The sequence below is a fragment of the Castanea sativa genome, chromosome 9, assembly GCF_040712315.1.
Source record: "Castanea sativa cultivar Marrone di Chiusa Pesio chromosome 9, ASM4071231v1".
NCBI lineage: Eukaryota > Viridiplantae > Streptophyta > Magnoliopsida > Fagales > Fagaceae > Castanea > Castanea sativa.
The window spans coordinates 42,209,627-42,230,614 of NC_134021.1; the positions used below are offsets into that span (position 1 = coordinate 42,209,627).

Consider the following 20,988-nt stretch of genomic DNA (forward strand, 5'->3'; position numbering starts at 1 on the left):
GAAAAAGATGTCAAAGTAGAAGAAGATGAAAAAGGAGAAGAAGCAGAAGAAAGAGAGAGACAGTGTTTAGAGAAAATAGAGAGAGAGTGTGTGTTCAGGGGGAGTAGGGTAAAATAATTTTAAAAAAAAGTGAAAAAATATTTTAATAGAAGAGGATGCTTAATAGATTAAAAAAAAGAAGTATAATAGATAATTTGATATGGGTGTTTTTACAAAGTGTTTATGTAAAATAGAAAAAAATAGGTTGTTATGTTAAAATAAATAGAAAATTATAGACGGATTGGTCGAGGGGGAAAAACCTCCAAGAATAAAGTTCATAATTTCATTAATTTGATTACACTTATTTTCCATAGACTTGATCTTTAAAACCTCAAGAAAAAGAAATTCATCCTTTTGTAGTAGTGATGTCTTGGTTAGTTGGCCAAAAAATAGAAAAAACAATCTTTGTAATATAGAAAAAAAAAAAAGCATACGTTGAAGAGAGAAGATTTTAGTATTTACCTAATTAGGAGTAAATTTGACCTGAGGGATGTGGGCTATCTTGGCCCAATCTTTGCCGACTTCGCGCTCATAATTTCTTCTCAATTCATAACAAAAACCAATCTCCAATTCTCTCAGGGCAGTGAGACGATCCATATCGTCTGGTAGAGAAGATAATTTTGGGCAATCCCAAATCAGAAGTTTGCGAAGAGAACTGAGATTGGGAAGCCACTTTGGCAATTCCTCCAAGTTCTTGCAATTATAAATATATATAAATTGTAAAGTGCTCGCAGATTGTATAAGCCATTGGGGCAAAGTCACCAATTGTGGCAATTTAGAAATATAGAGTGTTCGAAGCCTCATCGGGTAGTCAACCCCTTCCATAAAATTAAGTTTTTCACAATTTCTAATTCCCAGATATCCCAATGCGGTTAGGTATTTCAGACCTTGTGGCAAAGATGTCAGACTTTTACAATCTACGAAGCCAAAGTTGCGAAGGGCGGTGAGGCGTTGGAAGCCTTCATTAAAAGACTCTAGTCTAGGACATTTCACCAAGGTCAAATTTCGAAGAGAACACATGTACTCAATTCCATTCTTGGGTAAACACATTTGCTTTGTGGTTATAAAAAAAAATCTGAGGCTTACCATCTTTTTTATATCCCTTGGCAACTCTTCAAGCTCTTGACAGTCCAATAATATCAAAGTTTCCAAATTTTGTAGATCACAAATGGAATTAGGCAATTTCTTAATTTGCTTATTTCCATGTAAGTTTAGATATCTCAAATGCTTCAAAGTACCAATTGAGCTTGACAACGTCTCCAACTTTGAAAATCTTAAATTTAGCAATCGAAGGTGCTTAAACCTTGAGATGCATGTTTCCACCAACGATTCATTAATCTTAATAGAAGCAAGTCCATCTTCTTCATATTTTGCCCAATCTTCACATGAGAAATTAATAGTCCTTGTGTTGTTACTCAACTTGTGTAAAAACGTTATCCTTGCATCAACACCCAACTTATGGTCCAAAATTGAAACGTGTCTAGACTTTTCAAATTTGTTGGTGTTATTAATGTTTTCAACTAAGCAATAATCATTTTGAGCAACATATAATGCAAGATCATGTAACAAATCATGCATTTTAAATGTCATAAAAATAGTGCCATAGTCTACATCTTTTTGAAAGAAAGATCTTGATAATAACTCTTTTATATATTGCTCTCCAATATCTTCCAACTCTTCAATATTTTTGTTGGACTTTTTGAAGAGCCCATTTGCCATCCAAGACTGAATTAAGTCGAAATTATTATATCTAAAATCTTTTGGATACAATGAGCAAAAAGCAAAACATTGTTTCAAGTATGATGGCAACTGATTATAACTCAATTTTAATGCAGATAAAATGTCGCCTTCCTTTTGCTCTAGTTTCCATATCTCATTATCCCTTATAGAGATCCAATCACGCTCCTCAATTTTAGAATAAAGTAAGCTTTCTAAAGTCTTCACAGCCAAAGGAACACCACTGCATTTTTTCACTATTTGTTTTCCGATCTCTACCAATTTTGGATATGGTTCATGCTCTCCTTCATTGAATGCGCATCTTAAGAACAAGGACAAACAATCATCATCTGAAAGACCTTTTATGTTTTGGATTGGTCCAGGAGCCATTGCTATGGCAACTTTGTGACTACGTGTAGTAACGAGAATTTTACTTCCTTGTCCTCCTTCTATTAACAAATTCTTTAAGTCAATCCATTTGTTACGATCCTCGTTCCAAACATCATCCAAAACAATAAAAAATCTATTTTCCTTTAAAATACTTCGTAAACTAGCCTGCACTTCATCCATACTCATATTATCACCAATTTCACCACCTGCAGATTTGAGGATTTTTTTTGCTAATTTCAAAATATTAAAGTCTTCTGACACACACACCCATATTTTGGAGTCGAAACTTTTAGCTACCCTTTCATCGTTATACACCCATTGAGCAAGTGTGGTCTTGCCCAGACCACCGATTCCAACTATTGAAATCACATGAACATTACCAATATTGTCGCCTGGGTGCATCAAAAGAGTGATTATCTTCTGCTTATCATCAACCCTCCCAATAACATTAGAATCACGAACAAATGAGTGGGTCATCTCTCTCTCCCTGTGCACAATATGCTGATCTTCTGACCGCTCCTCAAGATGAAACAGAGCTCTGTCCTTTGCTAGCTCTTCCAGCCTCTTTCTTATCCCCTTGATTTTATGACACATTTTATAACTAAAGCCAAGCGGGTTAAAAGAAGAATAAGAAACGGATTCAAGTACCTTTTCACGAGTGTTTCCATGTGTTTCCACCCCTTTCCTCTGTAGAGCTTCGCATTCGAATTCATCTAGCACGTCCTCAGCATCATGGAAGACATCTTTGAGTTGCACCAACCAGACAGTCAGGCCTCGGTTCTTCACTTGCTTCTCCTCAGCATCAAGCAGCACAGCTTGGATGGTGGACATGGTGAGCTCAAGCTTTTTCATATCTTCGGAAATGCCCCATGGCGAGCAAATCTCTTGATAAGCAAGGGACACTATCTTGTCAATGACATTTGCTGCAACGGAATAGACGAACTCCGTCATGTTCTTTGAGGTGGAGGAAGGGAGGAGTTACGGTTGCTTGTGACTTCTTGAAATGAGAATGTTGGTCTTGCTCTTGCAGGAGTGATACTTAATTGTGTGAACAAAAATATTTTGTAGCAAAAAGAAAACTTAATACGAACAGAAGCCAATAATAAGAGAGGAAAGTCAACGCTTCTTCCTCGCCTGCAAGCTTTGTCTTCTTTTCGGTCAACATCAGTGCTTCCAAATTTAAAAAGGTATCGTATAATTTTGTATAAATAAGTATAAAATAAGTTTTTCTTGGGAATTTAGAAAAAAAGTTGAGTAATTTTATTACCATAAATTATTTTATATTTATTTTATCACATTTTTGATGTGACATATAATGATTAGTTAACCATCACTTACACATAGATCAATTATTTTTTCTTTATCAATCACACTATGTCACATTACAATTATAATAAGAAGTTATAAAAAATTTTGTAGTCCAAAACTTTTCTTAATTGTATTAGCATGTGTTAATTTTGATGGAAAAATTTAGGGGATGTTTAGTAGAGTAGTTTGAAATAGAATTTTTGTAGTATTTTGAAATATGTATAGGTGAAAAAATATGTATAATATTATTTAAAATGTGAAAATGTGATTTTGAAAATAGAGAACAGGCCTTAATCATTCTGCAACCGGACAAAATGCCTTTTAGTTTTGTCTACTTCCACGCCTCACCCGACTGATTAAAGACTTTATCTTGGCTTTGTCCAGTTTCACACCTCACCTAACAGATTAAAGACTTTATCTTGACTTTAGTCCTGTCTCTTTTTATTGTTTTTGGTTTTAACTTTTAAGTTTTAACATCTTTTCCCTCTTCTCAGTAATGCTAAGCGTTAATAATCACTTAAACATGGATTTTTTTTTTCTCCATCAATTATACTCTGCCATGTTACAATTGTGATAAAAAATTGTGAAAAATTTTATGGTCCAAAACTTAGCAACTGTACGCTAAAAGACAACTTAGCAACCGTATGGTTAAACTTAAAAGACTCCGTCTCTTTTCATTTTTTTTCCTGGCAGAAACAAGCTTCTCCGGTTCAGATCACTCCAACACTAAATATGAGAAGGCTTTGCAAATCAGGTTTTATCAAATAATATTTCTTTGGTTTTGTTTTCTCCTTCCTTCTTCTTCTTCTTCAAAATCTTCTTTCCTCTCAATAAAATTTTCCCTCTAATTGTTATTTCTTTCTTTTACTTTTTTCTTTATGCTATGTTCGAAAGTTTTGAGAGAGAAAAGAATAGAGAAGAGTAGAGGGAAGGAGAGTAGTGGAGAAGAGAGTAGAAGGGAAATGTTATCTTTCACCTTATTTGGATGTTTTTAAAATTAAGTAAGGGGAAGGGAATAATTAGTATTTTCATTTGTAATTTTGTTAATATAGTAAGGGCAAATTTGGTAATTCATTTGGTCAAGCATTTTTATACTCCACCCCCCCTCCAAATCTCTCCAATTTGGGAGAATTAAAAATGAGGAGTTAGAAGTAGTTCAAACCCCTCCAAATCCCTCTCCCTCCTTCTTTAAAAAATATCCAAACAAAGTAATTTAATTACTCTCTCTCTTTTTCCCAACATCCAAACATATCATTAGTCTTTTGGATTTACTATTGAAGGTGAGGGAGAGCTCAACCTCTTTCGATTTCACTGAATTCTTCTATGTAATTTCCTAAATTTTGGAATTTTCGTTTGATTTTCTTGGTCTCAGTCTCTGTTTAGTTGCGAACTAAATATTCAAAAACAAACTGTTGAAGGATTGTAGTTTTTCATGGGGCTAAATTTCTTCTTTTAAGACTTAGGGGGAGAAATTAGATAGATTAGAGTAGATATGGTTTTATCGTAGGCAACAGAAACAAAAAACAACATAAAGAAAACAAAAGAGAAGCCATGTGGTTTCTCGCAGGCTAGGAAAAAAAAAACAAAAGGAGATAAGCTTTAATATTTGTTTGGTGAGTTGTTTTTATAATGATAAAATTTGAAACGTGATAATTTTTTTGTGATGAAGATAAGCTTTTAAATTTAAGAAATAAATGAGTTTGGACAAATTAGTGGGGTTCATTATTTTTAATTTATTTACAACTATGTTATTAAAAATATTTTATGTATCTTGAAAACATTATTTCAACTATTTTCAAAATCCTTTTTTTTTAGAGAGATTCAAAATCCTGTTTTAAATAATAAAATTTGAAAAAAAAAATTGAAACTATATTTAGAGAACATGAGCCAAACATTTGATTTAAGTAAGGGACCCACCATTTACTAGTTTCCAAAGCAAAAAATTGTATTTAAATTCTCTTACCAAACATTTCCTATTAGATGTTCTAAATTCAATTAGACATGGAATTGGAATAATTGAAGAAAAAATAAGAAAATATATATATAAGTGTATTAAAAAAACAAAAATGAAAACCTTTTTTTTTTTTTCTTTTTTTCTTTTTTTCTATAGATGATAAAGTAAAAACATGTCTCAATTTTTTAACCATAAAAATCATAACATATTTATTCAAAATGAAAAAAAAAAAATATATATATATCATCAACTCTTTAGATTTACTAATACATTTTTTTTGAAACAATGCTTTAAAGGCTCCTAAAGTTCATCAGTTATATATGTGGGAGAAAAAGTAAATATTAAAAGGAAAAAAAAAGCATTAATAATTGAACTAGTGTTCGTACAATTTTTCTTTTTAAATATGAAGAGGCACAATTCTAAAAAATTGATAGAAATAGAGGGGAGAAAATTGAGAAGTCAGGAGGTTCACCCCTAGACAAAGCAAATATTTAGTTCACATTCAAATTAGTATAATAAACTCAAGTGGTTTTTTTTTTTTTTTTTTTTTTTTTATCAACATATGCATGTAAAGCTTTTTGATACTTGACTATTCCCTCAAACATGGACAAGACTAGGGGTTAAGGGGGAGAAATTCCACAGATACTAGGAGCTCGAAAATTTTATTCTATCCTATCATATGCTTTTTTGTAACCCCTTGAAAATTTTGTGCGAGGGCAAATATCCCTCCTTGAAGATGGTGACTTTATCAAATGTCATTTTTTATTTATTAAAATTTCCTTGTTTCTTTCATTATTGTTGATTTGATATAAAATCTAAGAGGTAATGTGCAATTGTAGTCTTAAATTTTTATTTTTTTTATTTTAAATTTGGCTGCTAATTTTTTAAGAATATTTAATTATAGTACTTAGTTAACAATTTTGAAAGTCTAATCCCGTATTTATTGAAGTAAGTATGGGTAAATTCATTAAAATTGATGGAAAAACATTTAAGTACAATGACATAATAATTCAAAATGAAAATATAACACACACACAAAAAAAAAAAAAGACAAAAGAAGCATCAATTAACAATGGGTAGGGGGTGTTGGAGGGGGGGGGGGAAGGGAGGGCGGGGAGAAGTGTTTTAGTACACTTCCATGAATCTCACTTGCAATTAAATTATCATCAATTTGTGCTATATTAAAACAAGAATTTTAAAAAAATCAATATGATATTCTACAATAAATGAAATATAGATTACAAATAATAATAATAATAGTAATAATAATAGTACTTCTTTGAGGTAGTTTATTTAAGTCAAAGTGCACTTTATATATTTGTCATAAAATAATATGAAGTGGCATTGTTAATTTCATTGCAAGGTGTAAAAAAAAAAAAAAACTATTGCTTTATCGGTTAAAATGATTAGTGAAACACAATAGGATTTTTTTTTTTTTTCCATATAACATCTTTATATGCACAAAATGATATAAAAAAAAAGGTGGAGATGAGAGGAAAATTATGAAAAATACTATGTCTACAATATTTTTACAATACTTTCACAACAAATCCTAAGTGGCAGGTTGTTATTGGTAGTTACAAGTAAGTAAAAAAGTAATTTAAACTGTAGATTTAAATTGGAACCAATAACAATTTAATACAGATAATTTATTGTGAAAGTGTTGTGAAAATATTATAGATGTAGCACTTCTTGAAAATTATAAGTATTACAATTGTATGTGGAAATCCATGATTAGGGACCATCTTCCACACACACACACAAAAAAAAAAAAAGTGGTGTGCAAATTAAGTTCTAAGAATGAAGACAAACTCATTCTACCAAACTACATATATTACAAATTCATGACCTTAATAGTTAATAATACCCACAATAAACAAAGACTTACTCAAAAAACACCGAAAAATTAAAGTCCAAGAATCAAGACAATATTGGCCTACCGCCTACCAACTAACTATATATATTATTATTCATTCAAGGTCAGTAGATTTTTTATTTTTTAAGGAGATTCAAGGTCAGGAGATTAATACCCACAATAAACAAAGACTTACTCAAATAACAACTCCCCTAATAAAAATGTTGTAGACGTGTAAAGAATTAAGTCCAAGAAAATGAATAATTAATTTCTGCCAACCAACCGTACTGTTACTCATTCAAAGTCTTGGCGCTAAATTAATAACCATATATTCTCAAAAAAAAAAAAAAAAAACCATAATAATAATTAATAAATAAATAAACAATGATGAAGGCAATTTCAACCTGGTACCAACTAACTAACTAACTATATATATATATATATATTATTGCTCATTCAAGGTCATGACGTTGTTAATGATTGTGCTATAGTATGTTGTTAGAGATTAATACCCACAATAAAGTTAAACAAAGACTTGACTTGAATACAACAAAAGTTAATTAAAAAAAAATTATAATTGGCGAAAATACACTTTTGGTCCCTACATTTTGGGTCAATTCCCATTTTGGTCCTAAAATTGATTTTGTTACTAATGTCATTCCTAAAAAAAGAAAATCATTTCTAAAATGGTCATTTCCGTCAGTCAACTAATGGAAAAATCTTACGTGTCTAACGGAATGCACTGCTTGCTGACATGGCACTGACGTGACCATTAAAATATTATTAAAAATACTATTTGGCATTTTTTAAATGCCACGTCAGCATTTTAATTAATAAAAAAAGCCAAATCAGAGAATTTAAACTAAATTAAAAAACAATCCTTAAATCTAATTAAAAAACAAACTTTTAATTTCTTAATTTTAATTTAAACTGAAAATATAAATTTGATTTAAACTGAAAATATAAATTTGATTTAAACTGAAATTTTAATTTTTCAATTCTCAGTTTTAAAATTTTTTTATCACAATCCTCTATACCAATCCCCAATCCCAACCCCACGAACCCAAGCTACCTAACCCAACATCAAATTTTCTTAGTCACCAACATCACAGCATCAATTTAATCCCTCTCTCTACCCATTGTTCTCGCACTCTCTGTCTCTTTGATTTCTCTTTGATCTGCTCCATACCCAGACACTCATGGCCAAAGACACCAAGCTCCAAAGACCCCAAGAACCCATGGTCAAAGACCCCAAGCTCTGCCTTTCACGATTTCTTTTTAATTTCTCTTTAATTTTAATGATTTCTTTTCATTAGACCATTTTTTACATTAGCCCATTTTGAACCCATGATCTGGGTTTAGAGAGAGAGAGAACCTGTGATCTGGGTTTAGAGAGGGAGATGAGGAGATAATGAGATGAGGTCGGCGATGGTTTGGAGCAGATCAGGCTCGATAGAAGGAGGCTAATGGTGGTCTGGAGCAGATCAGGCCCGATCCCAGCCATGAATGGCGAAACCTCTCTCTACCTCATCCTCTCTTTTCCTCTCTCAAGCCCGATCCCAGCCATGACCACAACCCCAAGCAGTGGCTCTTAAACCCATATGATTGGGTTGACGAGGGAGATGGTGGGTTTCGAGTAATGCGGAGCTTTTGATAGCGGTTGTTTGGGTGATTTGGGTTGTGGATCTTGGATGATGATGCCGTCGGTGTTCTTGTGTTGATCTTGGACGATGATGTGGATCTTGGATCTTGGAGTAGATATTGTTCTTGTGTTGTTTTTGTGTGTTCATGATTAAGATGAATTTAGAATAGGAATTTGATAATTTGAATGTGAAATTTATGACTTTATGGGTTTGCTGGAGATTGGTTGGTTTATTGGATTTATTTCTTGTTTTCTTGGCATTGATGGAAATTGGATTTGGTTGTTGGAGATTGGATTTAGTTGCTGGGTTTGTTTTTGGGATTTGGAAAGAACATGAAGAACAAATTGTTATGTTCTTACCAAAAAAAATTAAAAAATTTTAAGGCTTAAATTAAATTAGATTTAAGGCTTTTTTTTTTAAAAAAAAAAATTATCTTTGTTTAAATTTTCTAACATGGCTTTAAAAAAAATAAAAAAAAATGCTGACGTGGCATTTAAAAAATGCCAAATAATTTTTTTTAATAATATTTTAATGGCCACGTCAACACCATGTAAGCAAACAGTGCATTCCGTTAGACACGTAGGATTTTTCCGTTGGTTGACTGACGGAAAGGACCATTTTAGAAACAATTTTCTTTTTTTTAGGGATGACATTAGTAACGAAATCAATTTTGGGACCAAAATGGGAATTGACCCAAAATGCAAGGACCAAAAGTATATTTTCACCATTATAATTCCATGCCACTGAGAGAATCGGATGGGCTTTGACGCAAAGGACTTAAGGCTGAAGTGATGGGCTCAATGAAGCCCAAAGGAAATGGGAGAAAGTGGAAGACGTTAGTTTAGAAGGAAAACGAGCAAGGGGTAAGCTGTTGACGTCAAGAAATGCTATATCCTTACTATCTTAATCACAGTCCATATCTCTTGCTTTATCCTTACTTTGTTGGGGGGTGGGAATGAATTAGCTCTTCTAATCTTGCTTTATGCAAAATACTTATTACTCTAGCACAACACTAATAGCCAATCCAACAAGTATCAATCAAAACACTATTTTGCAGATTTAGGACATCAAACAAAACAAACCTGAACAGTGTTACATATAACTCATCTTGAAGACTCATAAATGATGTTTTCATTGATCTTTAAGATTACTATAATATTAAAACAAAGAATTATAAAAATTATTTTACAAGATAAACTAGACAAGAATGATAGGAGATTTAAGTTTCCTAATAGTTTAGTCCCAAGACGGACTAAAGAGACCCAATTCTTCTTCGAAAAACAAAAGGCATTTTCGCTTGAAACAACTTAAATTGTTACAATCTTCAAATGCTTAATTCACATCAAATGCAAAACTTATACTTGAAGAGCTAGATTTTTGTAATCTCAAGTGCAAAGATCCTTCAAGTCACTTCATGTGTTCAAAAATGGCCAGGTAATTTGACACCTACCATATATGACTATAATTCATTTATTCAAGAATACGACATTGATTCCCCTTTTCTATCAAATGTCTGTCTTTTTAAGATCATGATATCTTATCAAAAAGTCCATCATTTTTGAACATATACTGTCCAGCTTCATGTTTGTCACTGGAAACTTCCCCATCTATGAAGGTAGTTGCTTTCTTCTTTGATGATGACTACATGTTCAAAAACAAGTTCTTCAGCCTTACAGCAAAAGCCTCTGCTAAATTGCATTCCCCATTCAATCTTTTTCAACACATTTGCATGCATACCCCAAGACTAGTTACCTGAAAAGTAAGAAATTAATGGAAGGTAAAAAATTAAAATAAAATAATATTACCAGAATACTTGGTTCTCTTGGCACTGTCAGTTTACATGAGCTTCTAACAGTGGAATGTCTCATTTATAGGTATGTTCAGTTGATAAATAAATCATTTTTTATAACCTTTTGTCTTAATTTTTCCACTCAGTTCATGATCTGTATTCATGTTTTTAAAAAGACCCCAAAAAAAAAAAAAAAACCTTTGAGACATTGAGACCATCAATCACAAAGTGACAGTGTAAGTGAAACTCAATATGCATCATTATATGATAAAATCCAAAGTCTGTTAATCATAACTGCAAAGGAGAATGTAAAGATTTATTCTCTAATCCAACTTACCTAAATTTTAGGAAAATTCATGTAATCAAGGGTATTGAAGGCAGCATCCCAAGGAATGGAGTTGTACGCCTTGTGAGTATCTACCTTAGCCCAAAACTTAGAAGTCTAGCCTGAAAAGAGAGCCCTTTTTCTATCAGACTTAAATGAGACAATTTGATTTCAAGGTTTCCACTAAACCAGAAAAAATAAGGCCATTCATGACTGATAATGTGACTTTCTCTAGAAAGATCACTAGGAACCCACTAAAATATTAGTTCATTATTTCAAGTTTTCTGTTTTTGTTTTTGTTTTTAAATTTTTTGGAAGTACTTTAAAGTTGATAGATACTTAGCTATAAGGTTTTCTCTAATGTTCATACTTCATATACACTTGATAAGAGTACAAGAAGAAGACATCTTTAATAGTGTAACACTAAAATAACAGAGGAAACAAGAATCACAAAAATAGAATCAGGATATCCTTCAAGAAAAAACAAAACCAAAGAACAATTAAGAGATAGCAACTTCACAGAAAACTATCTCCATGAAGAGTTGAGGTAAAAGTGATGCAAATATTTATTCAAAATGCTAAACATTTGCTTCTAAAGAGACTGGCAACATGACTTTTTAAGAAATAAAATAAAACAACATCGACAAGGGCAATATAAATAACTTAACCTATTTCTAAGAACTTTGCGAGCTTATAGATGCTCCTTATTATCAAAAGTGACAGAAGATTGACCCCATCCTCAAGATGAGTTGGCAAAGTACACATAAGAATGGCACGAATGAAATCCCAAGCTATACAGAATCAACATTATCCATCCAAGTTTAAGCAAAGCAAATAACCTATTAGACCATGCATGTAAGAAGAAAGACATAAATGTCAATTTTTTCTCCACATCCCACCTTAAACAGCTACTAAGGAATTTTTAAAGTTTGAGCATGATAGTAATAATCTACCAGGAGTATCATATATTAAAGATCTGATCCTTGAACATGATATTAATTACCTACATGGAGTAACATATATTAAAAACCTATAGAAAGTATCCAAAACCTTGAACATGATAGTAACAAGAGAAGGTTGAGACTTTCCTTGCTACATGTTGTTTCTGAGTTGATAAACTGCAATGTATTAAACCATGGAATCGTTAGATGAGTATATATTGAAGGAAACCCATTGGTACTAAGAAATGTTTTCTCTTAATTTTGTTAGGCACCATACTTGTATAATTGGAAACAATATGTTTCAATCCGCAACAAAAGATTGTATCATGTACAATTCTTTCAACACTTAATAATATTTGATATGTAGAGGAACTTAGCTTGCTAATCAAGCTTTTGTTCAAGAAGAACAAAGCATATGGTCAATTTAAAACCTGAAGGTATAGCAAGTATAATCTCAGACGTACAAATGGATTTAAAAATTCTAATGCAAGACATTGTTTAGTACCAACAATTAAACAAATTGAATATTTGAGAATTAAAATTAATAATATATTAAAAGTTAATACATATAGCAAGATTAGATAGCAATAATCTTTTTTTTTTTAAAATGATGTCTTGGTTAGTTGTTGTTTATTGTAATTTAATTCAATAAACAGTCACATTCAAATGGCAAAAAAAAAAAAAAAAAAAAAAAACCACAGCTTTAGCTTTGAAAGATTTATAAAAAAAAATAAAAAAAAACGTAGAAGAGAGAAGATTTTAGCCATTACCTATTAGCAAGTAAATTTGACCAATCTGAGCCAACCTCTCACTCATAATTTCTCCTCAATTCAGGACAACCGATAATCTTCAGTTCTCTTAGGGCAGTGAGGTGGTTCATAACTTCTGGTAGGGATGATAATTTTGGGCTGAACGAAATCTAAAGTTTTCGAAGTGAACTGAGATTGGGAAGCCACTCTAGCAATACTGCCAAGTTCTCACAATAAGAAATATCTAAAAACTGTAGAGTGTTGGCTGATCAGGGGTTGATGGTATTCTTTTTTTTTTTTTTGGGCTGAAATTCAGGATAGGTCAAGTCTGGGTTTGCAAATTTTCAACCGAAGTAACTCAGCTCAATCCACACTTTTCACAGTTTTTATAGTCTAAAAAATACAATCTGTTGAAAAAAGGAAACTGTTGTTATTTTTTGTTTGATTCAAAGGAAACTTAAAAAATAGTGAAGCAACTACTTTATAAAAAAAAAAAAACAAACAAAAACAACAACAAAGAAACTACCTAAAAGAACTACAATGCATTTTTATAACAAGACCAGAAACACAAATTTAAAGCTCAGATATTCTTGACTTACAACAAAAAGCACTCCAAGGCAACAACTGTCATATTAAATCTAATGTACACCCAAAAGAAGAAAAAGGCAATCCTAACATGCCAAGAACTTGGTGTGATCTTACAAAGTTGTGCCTATAAACACAGAATTCGCTAGTAATCATTTTGTCAAGTTCACTATCATCATCACTGACAAGACAACACCAGTAGATCTCCTTATTGTTGTTCATGTTCATAAGATGTCAATCTTCAAATTGGTAGCACTGTTTTGGTTGTGCTAACAATTTTAATATTTACAATTACATGTTTCTATGTACAAAGCATTGATAACTGTCAATTAATAGCTGTAATAGGATCATTCATAAAGAAAATAGTGACTCTCCAGAGAACCATTCAGAAAGAACAAGGTAGTAGGGGCTTCTATTCATACTAAGCATCAAGCAATGTGAAATGGCTTAGTCCTGCATTCTTGAGCAGAATTTTTGGATGCAATTGTGTCTCGCATGTGAGGATTAATTGCAAGATGGGCTTCATTTAAGAGATTATCAGCTATGATTAGATATTAGTCATCCAGAAATACAGATTAATAGCAATTGAATTATAAATATATTTCTGATTAGTAGCCAGAAAAGTGGGAAATTTTCACCAAAAAAGAGTTCACCAAAAGGGTGGTCTTTTTGAAACATTAGCCTCAATAGAATTATGCTGAACATAGATGATGAAATAATAATCGAAATATCTTATTCCATGGACCATGGTTTGTTGAAGTCCTCTGGACTATTGGGACTAGAATTAGTAAATAATCTACTCATTAAGGTCCAACATCCCTTGATAGAGCAATAAGCACTAAAATACGCATGAAATTTTGCAGAAGGGTCTATAATTATGTAATTACAGTACATAGAACAGTCAAGGGTTCTAGGATCTATGTACATTGAATCATTGGATTTCATTCAGAATGATGGGTTAAAAAGAAGTTTCTTGTTTTCCTTGGTAAACCAAACTAATTCAAGTCATACCTAAAACATCAATCACAAAGTACAAGAGGACAAAATTAGTATGCACCTCCAAACTTTTGAGCTTCCTTGATGATATGAAGGGCAAGTGTTGTTTTTCCAGAAGCCTCTTGCCCATAAATTTCAACAATTCATCCCTACAAAGTGTAGAGTAAATCTCTCACCACACCAGTAATGACACTACACCTCTTCTTTGTAACTAAACATAAACTTTGAGATCAAAATCATTAACATACATTCACCAAGAAGTAATTGGTTCATAAGTCATAACATAAGTAGTACATTTTCAAGCTCTTTTTAATTTTTATATGTTCACAGATTGCAATTCAAATTTTCATGAAACAATACTCATCAGTTGAGTATCATAATCATGACATGCAAAGACCCTTCTTTATATAATGATTTTTTTTTTGATAAGTTAATAATTAAAACAAAGGAGAGGAGATTTAGACCCTAGATGTCTTGGAGATACCAGGAGGTGCCAACCAGTTGAGTTACAAGGCTCTTGGCTATAATGAATTAGTAGTTAAGAGACTCAAAATAAAATGATTGACCATGCATGCAATGCTATTTTTTCCTCCACATCCCACCTCAAAAAGCTACTAATGAATTCCTAAAAACTTGAGCACAATGTTAAGAACCTACATGGAGTACCATATATTATGGAACTATAGTAAGTACCCAAAACCTAGAACACAACAGTGACAAGAACACAAATCTAGAAGTCAAAACAGTTCATTTCTTGAACATAATGTTAAGAATTGACAGGGAATACTGTTTCTTTTTTGGATTGAGTAAAATTTAAGGGAGTACTATGTAGTCCATCATAGTTTCATACTTGTATCCTAGATATGTTTAAGCATTAGATGAAATCACTAGTTGGGCATCAACAACTAAACAAACACACGCACATATATTAGTATATTACACACTAAAAAATTAAAGTGGACTTATCCTTTTTTGGCGGGGAGGGGGGATTGTTTAGTGGATTTAGCCTTACTAATATCTAAGCACAATCTAGGTCTAAGCATGAAGTGAGATCTCACAAAAAAAAAAAAAAAAGGCTTCACACCAAAGACTATATAAAATCTCTCTCTAGTGTTCACTTTGTGCAGATAACTAAAATCCATCTTTTTGGTTCATAACAACTATGGAATTAATAATTAAGGGTTTAAAATTCCATTTTGCTGAAAAATTAAACAAAATTACCATTCTTAATTCACTGAGCCTAATACCCAACAACATTAGAGTATGTACAGTTAGATACGTAATAAAAGGTAATTATAACATATATGCTCTACACCAATATTTTTTAATTCATATTAAAATTAACATAGTTAAGATCTAGGTAGAAGAAGCTACAAATCTAGCCATCTGTATCAAAAAAAAAGAAGATAGTTGACCGTACAAGGTCAAACACATATGTCCCACACATCTCTTTTGGTATAATGCACTAGGAATCTGTCTATCTCTTGCATATCTGTGGGGTGTGTAACTATGCATATGCTCATACGAAATATGTGGCAAGAGAAAATTTTTGTTTTTCGAATAATCACCTTTGGTAATCCTCCAATCCCAAGAGCTATATCAAGCTTCAATGAGCCAGTAGAAATTACTGGTGCATGTCATGAGCAAAAAAACTGTTGTAATGACAACATAGATTCTCTACCAAAATCACTTGCAAGTCTTGAGAGAGCTAGACATAACGATGTGTCTTTCTTTGTTGCTGTGATATCATCAAGGAGTTCGTCACATTCAAATTCTGAAACTTCAGCTGAAAAAATGAAAAACACTAGAATTGATGAATTAGAGCAAACCAGTCATATACATCTACAAATTTTAATAAGAAGATAATTTTAAAAATGGCATCAGTGGATATCATAGGTGCATGTCGTGAGCTAAAAAACCATTGCAATGACAACATAGATTCTCTACCAAAATCAACAGCAAATTTTGAGAGAGCCTTGTATGACCTACGAGAAAGACCGACTCAATCAAGTGCGCACAGGTGAGACACTAAGCTACTTTAATGGCTAATTCAATGTCTTTCTTCGTTGCTTTCACATCATCATGGATTTTTTTACATTCAAACTCCAAAATCTCACCAGGAAAAGAAGTTTTAAGCTAAAGGAATCCCTTTTCCTTAGAAGAATCTTCCACGAAAACCTGACAAAACTTCAAAAACAAGAGGCATCCATTATATTCAAAATTTTGTGAATCTCAGCAAACAATGGAGGCCAAATTTATAGGCAACTTATACACAATACTCACCAATATCTCCTTGGCATTGTCATCTTGATTTAGAACAATCTTCAGACTTCAGTCCTCTTAGGGCACTAAGGTCACCCAGTAGACATGACAATTTTGGAAGTTTAAAATACCAAATTTTCAAAACAAATTGACATCCGGAACAATTGATGGCTAAACCAAACTTCTTGGTAGTCATCCACTTCCATCAAATTCAAATTTTAACATTGTTGGCAAACCAAATATTCTAATGCGATTAGTTATTTTATACCATACAACAAAAGATCAAACTTCAAAAAAAAAATTAATTAAACAATAAAGCACAACAAAAAGTTTCATTTGAGTAACTCCAATAACCAAGAAGCAGGGACAAACAATCAATAATGCACACATGACTCAAGTCATTTAAACATTGTGCAAATTAGATAATACATGAAACATGAATGAAATCATAAGTACAAACACACATCACTCCATTAATCATTACAAACACAAAATGCACACCACAATATTATTGAAATTATTTACAATACAAGAGAAGGCTGAGACTTTCCATGCTGCATGAGTGCATATTATGGTTGAATAGATAAGCTGCAATGTTTTAAACCATGGAATCATTAGATCGAACACTAGATTGAACATTGAAAATTAAAAATTAAAAAAAATATATATTACCCTTGGCAATTTTAAGCACAAGGAACATCCTTTTTATGAGAGAACAATCTCCCAAGACCACCTGTCAATTTAAAAACAAGAAGAATCAAATATATTCAAAATAGATTTCATACTTCCTTGATAATATGACTTTAAATTGCAAGTTATACATGGGTCAGGTCAATCTAAATTTCCTTTTTAATTTTATAATTTAGCATCACATCCATTCTTAGTAAGAAAATACAGGCCAAGTAAGTTTATTAACACCACACCATGTTTAGTTCACTTTTTTTTTTTCAAGATGAATGTTCAGTACACTTTTAGAGAGAGGAAATGAAAAGATTACAAGATTTTAAAATTCTACGCTTGAGTTGTCAAAAGGGAGAGAAAGAAAAGAAAAGAAAATTGAAGGAAGAATATTTTATTATTTTTCTATTAGGATACTAAAATAGTTCCTTCTAAAATACGTGAAATTTGAAGAACCCAAGAATAGAATTCATAATTCGTTTACTCTTTTATTTTCCATAGACTCAATCTTTAAAACAAAAAGGGAAAAAAGTGACAATTATCTTTTACATTTCATAACTTACCTTTTCACAAACACCAATGATAGTTGTTATCTAATCTTTGTTATTATAAAAAGAAAAAATTTGTCAATTTGTAGAAAGTGATTTCTTGGTTGGTTATGGTTTATTGTGATTTAATTCTATAAACAATCAGGGTTAATAGACAACAACAACAACAACAAAAAAGAAGAAGCAAATTCAGGTTAGAAGTAAGATAGAAAAATAGAGCATACGTAGAAGAGGAAGAAGATTTTAGCCCTTACCTACTTATACTCCCAAGTGAATTTGATCATCTTGCCCCAATCTTTGCCTACCTCTCGCTCACAATTTCTCCTCAATTCAGGACAATCAACAATTTGCAGTTCTCTTAGGGCAGTGAGACGATCCATCCCTTCTGGTAGAGACGATAATTTTCGGCAACTATGAATCTGAAGCTTGCAAAGTGAACTGAGATCCGAAAGCCACTCTGGCAATACCGCCAAGTTCTCACAACCAAAAATAAGTAAAAACTGTAGAGTGTTGGCAGATCCTTTAAGCCATTGGGGCAAACTCACTAATTGTGGCAACCCAGAAATAGTGAGTTCTCGAAGCCTCATCGGGTAGTCATCCCCTTCCATTAAATTAAGTTTTCTACAAAATGAAATACCCAGAGATTCCAACGCAGTTAGGTCTTTCATACCTTGCGGCAAACACTCTAGTTTATGACATTTGGAAAAGAACAATTCTCGAAGAGAACGCATGCACCCGATTCCGTTGGCGGGTAAATGCGTTTGTCTTGTCGTTATTTCAAAACATCTGAGGCTAACCATCTTTCTTATATCCCCTGGCAACTCTTCAAGATCTTCACAATCCCGTAATATCAAAGTTTCCAAATTTTGTAGATTGCAAATGGAGTCAGGCAATTTCTTGATATTCCTATTTCCACTTAAGTTGAGATATCTCAAATGCTTCAAAGTACCAATTGAGCTTGACAACGTTTCCAACTTTGAATATCTTAAATTTAGCAAGCGCAGGTGCTTAAATCTCAAGATGCATGTTTCCACCAATGTTTCATTAATATTAATACCAAGGCCTTCATCACCTGGCCAATATTTAAATGAGAAATTAATAGTCTGCATGTTGTTACTCAATTTCTTTAAAAGGGTTATTGCTGCATCAACACTCAACTTATGGTCCAAAATTGAAACGTGTCTAGCCTTTTCAAAGTTGTTGGTCTTATTAGTGTCTTGAATTAAGCAATAATCATTTTGTGCAACATATGACGAAAGATCATGTAACAAATCATGCATTTTAAATGACCAAAGAATATTGCCTTCATTATTAACTTCTTGAAAGAAAGATCTTGATAACAGCTCTTTTAAATATTGTTCTCCAATATCTTCCAACTCTTCAGAATTTTTGTTGGACTTTTCGAGGAGCCCATTTGCCATCCAACACTGAATTAAGTCTACATTGTAATACCTAAAATCCTTTGGATATAATGAGCAATAAGCAAAACATTGTTTTAAATATGATGGCAATTTATTGTAACTCAATCTTAATGCAGGTAAAATGTCGTCTTCTTTTTGCTTTAATTTCCATATATCATTTTCCCTTGTAGAGATCCAATCACGCTCCTCAGTTTTAGAATAAAGTAAGCTCCCTAAAGTCTTCACAGCCAAAGGAACACCTCCACATTTTTTCACAATTTCCTCTCCAATCTTTACTAGATTTGGATATTGTTCATGCTCTCTTTCATTGAATGCGCATCTTAAGAACAATAACAAACAATCATTTTTTGGAAGACCTTTCATGTCATGGATTAGTCCAGGAGCCATCGTTAAGGCAACTTTGTGGCTACGCGTAGTGACAAGAATTTTACTTCCTTGTCCTCCTATTAACAAACTCTTAAGGTCAATCCATTTGTTACGATCCTCATTCCAGACATCATCCAAAACTATAAAGAATCTTTTTTCATTTAAAATTCTTCTTAATCTAACTTGCACTTCCTCCAGACTCATGTTTTCACTAATCCCACCACCTGCCAACTTAAGCATTTCTTTTGCCAATTTTAAAACGTTGAAGTCTTCTGATACACACACCCAAATTTTGGGGTCAAAATTTTTAGCTACCCTTTCATCATTATACACCCATTGAGCAAGTCTGGTCTTGCCCAGACCTCCGATTCCCACAATAGAAATCACAGAAATGTTATCATTATCATTAGGGAGCATCAAAAGATCTATGATCTTTTGCTTGTCATCAGCCCTCCCAATGACATCACGATCACGAACAAAGGAGTGGGTCTCCCTGTACACAACACGATTATCATCGAGTCGCACCTCAAGCTGAAATTGATCTCTATCCTTTGCTATCAAATCTAGCCTCTCTCTGATCTCCTTAACTCTATGACCCATTTTACAACGGAAGGCAAGCGAGTTAGAAGATGAAAAGAAACGACATACCTTTCTGCTAGTGCCTTCATATTTTTTCACCACTTGCCTCCGTAGATCTTCACACTCGAATTCATCCAGCACATCCATGGCATCAAGAAAGACAACTTTGAGCCGCTCCAGCCAAACGCTCAGCAGGTGGTTTGTTGCTTGCTTCTCCTCAGCATCCAGCAGCACGGCTTGGACGGTGGACATGGTATCCTGAAGCTTTTTCAAATCGCTTGCAATGTTCCGTGTCAATGATATCTCTTGGTAAGCAAGGGAGCCTAGCTTCTCGATAACTTTTCCTGCAACGGAAAAGGCAAACTCCGGCATTTCTCTTTTTTGGAAGTAAATTAAGGGTTATGGTTGTTGTTATTTGATCAAATGAGGATGCTGCAAAGTGTTTATTGAAGTGGAGGAAGGAAGAGTTATGTCTGTTTGTACTTTGTTAAATGAGATTAATGTTGTCTCTGTTGGTGTGAACTAATCAAACATTTTGGAACTCACTTTGTCCCTTGCGTTTCCATGAAGGCATGCATGCTTGCTAGTGAAGTCAAGCACAAATACAAATTGCTTTATTCTCCAATTGTCTCACTCATTCTTTTCTCCAGTACTCAGACACTCCTACTTTATTCTCCATTTTTGTCTCCCATCTCCAGTTAGACACTACGTACCCTCTCTAACTTGGTTCTTCGCCTTTTCCTGAAGTAAGCATGTCGATGAAGTAAAGCTCAAATTCTGTCTTTGCTCCACAAACTAAAGCTATGGAATGCTAAAGGGGCAAATTCCTTCCTCTATATGGAAA

The 20,988-nt window shown here is 32.8% G+C and overlaps 3 protein-coding genes across 4 annotated transcripts in view; all 3 read right to left on the reverse strand.

Annotated features, from left to right (window-relative positions):
• LOC142611296 (protein FATTY ACID EXPORT 1, chloroplastic-like) overlaps positions 1-20,988 on the reverse strand; it is an 85,884-nt gene that overhangs the window by 13,625 nt on the left and 51,271 nt on the right. The gene's annotated exons all lie outside the window — the stretch shown is intronic.
• On the reverse strand, positions 502-3,096 carry LOC142610422 (putative disease resistance protein RGA1). The gene has a single exon (XM_075782237.1). It carries the CDS (start codon positions 3,094-3,096, stop codon positions 502-504), a length of 2,595 nt encoding a protein of 864 aa, XP_075638352.1.
• LOC142611294 (putative disease resistance protein RGA1) lies at positions 11,038-20,555 on the reverse strand. The gene is made up of 9 exons (XM_075783397.1): positions 18,033-20,555; positions 17,225-17,285; positions 16,574-17,140; positions 16,408-16,477; positions 15,859-16,076; positions 14,352-14,439; positions 12,731-13,116; positions 12,070-12,137; positions 11,038-11,141 (listed from the first exon to the last, which is right to left on the reverse strand). The coding sequence occupies exon 1, from the start codon at positions 20,514-20,516 to the stop codon at positions 18,033-18,035; it is 2,484 nt and encodes an 827-aa protein (XP_075639512.1). The 5' UTR covers positions 20,517-20,555; the 3' UTR covers positions 11,038-11,141; positions 12,070-12,137; positions 12,731-13,116; positions 14,352-14,439; positions 15,859-16,076; positions 16,408-16,477; positions 16,574-17,140; positions 17,225-17,285.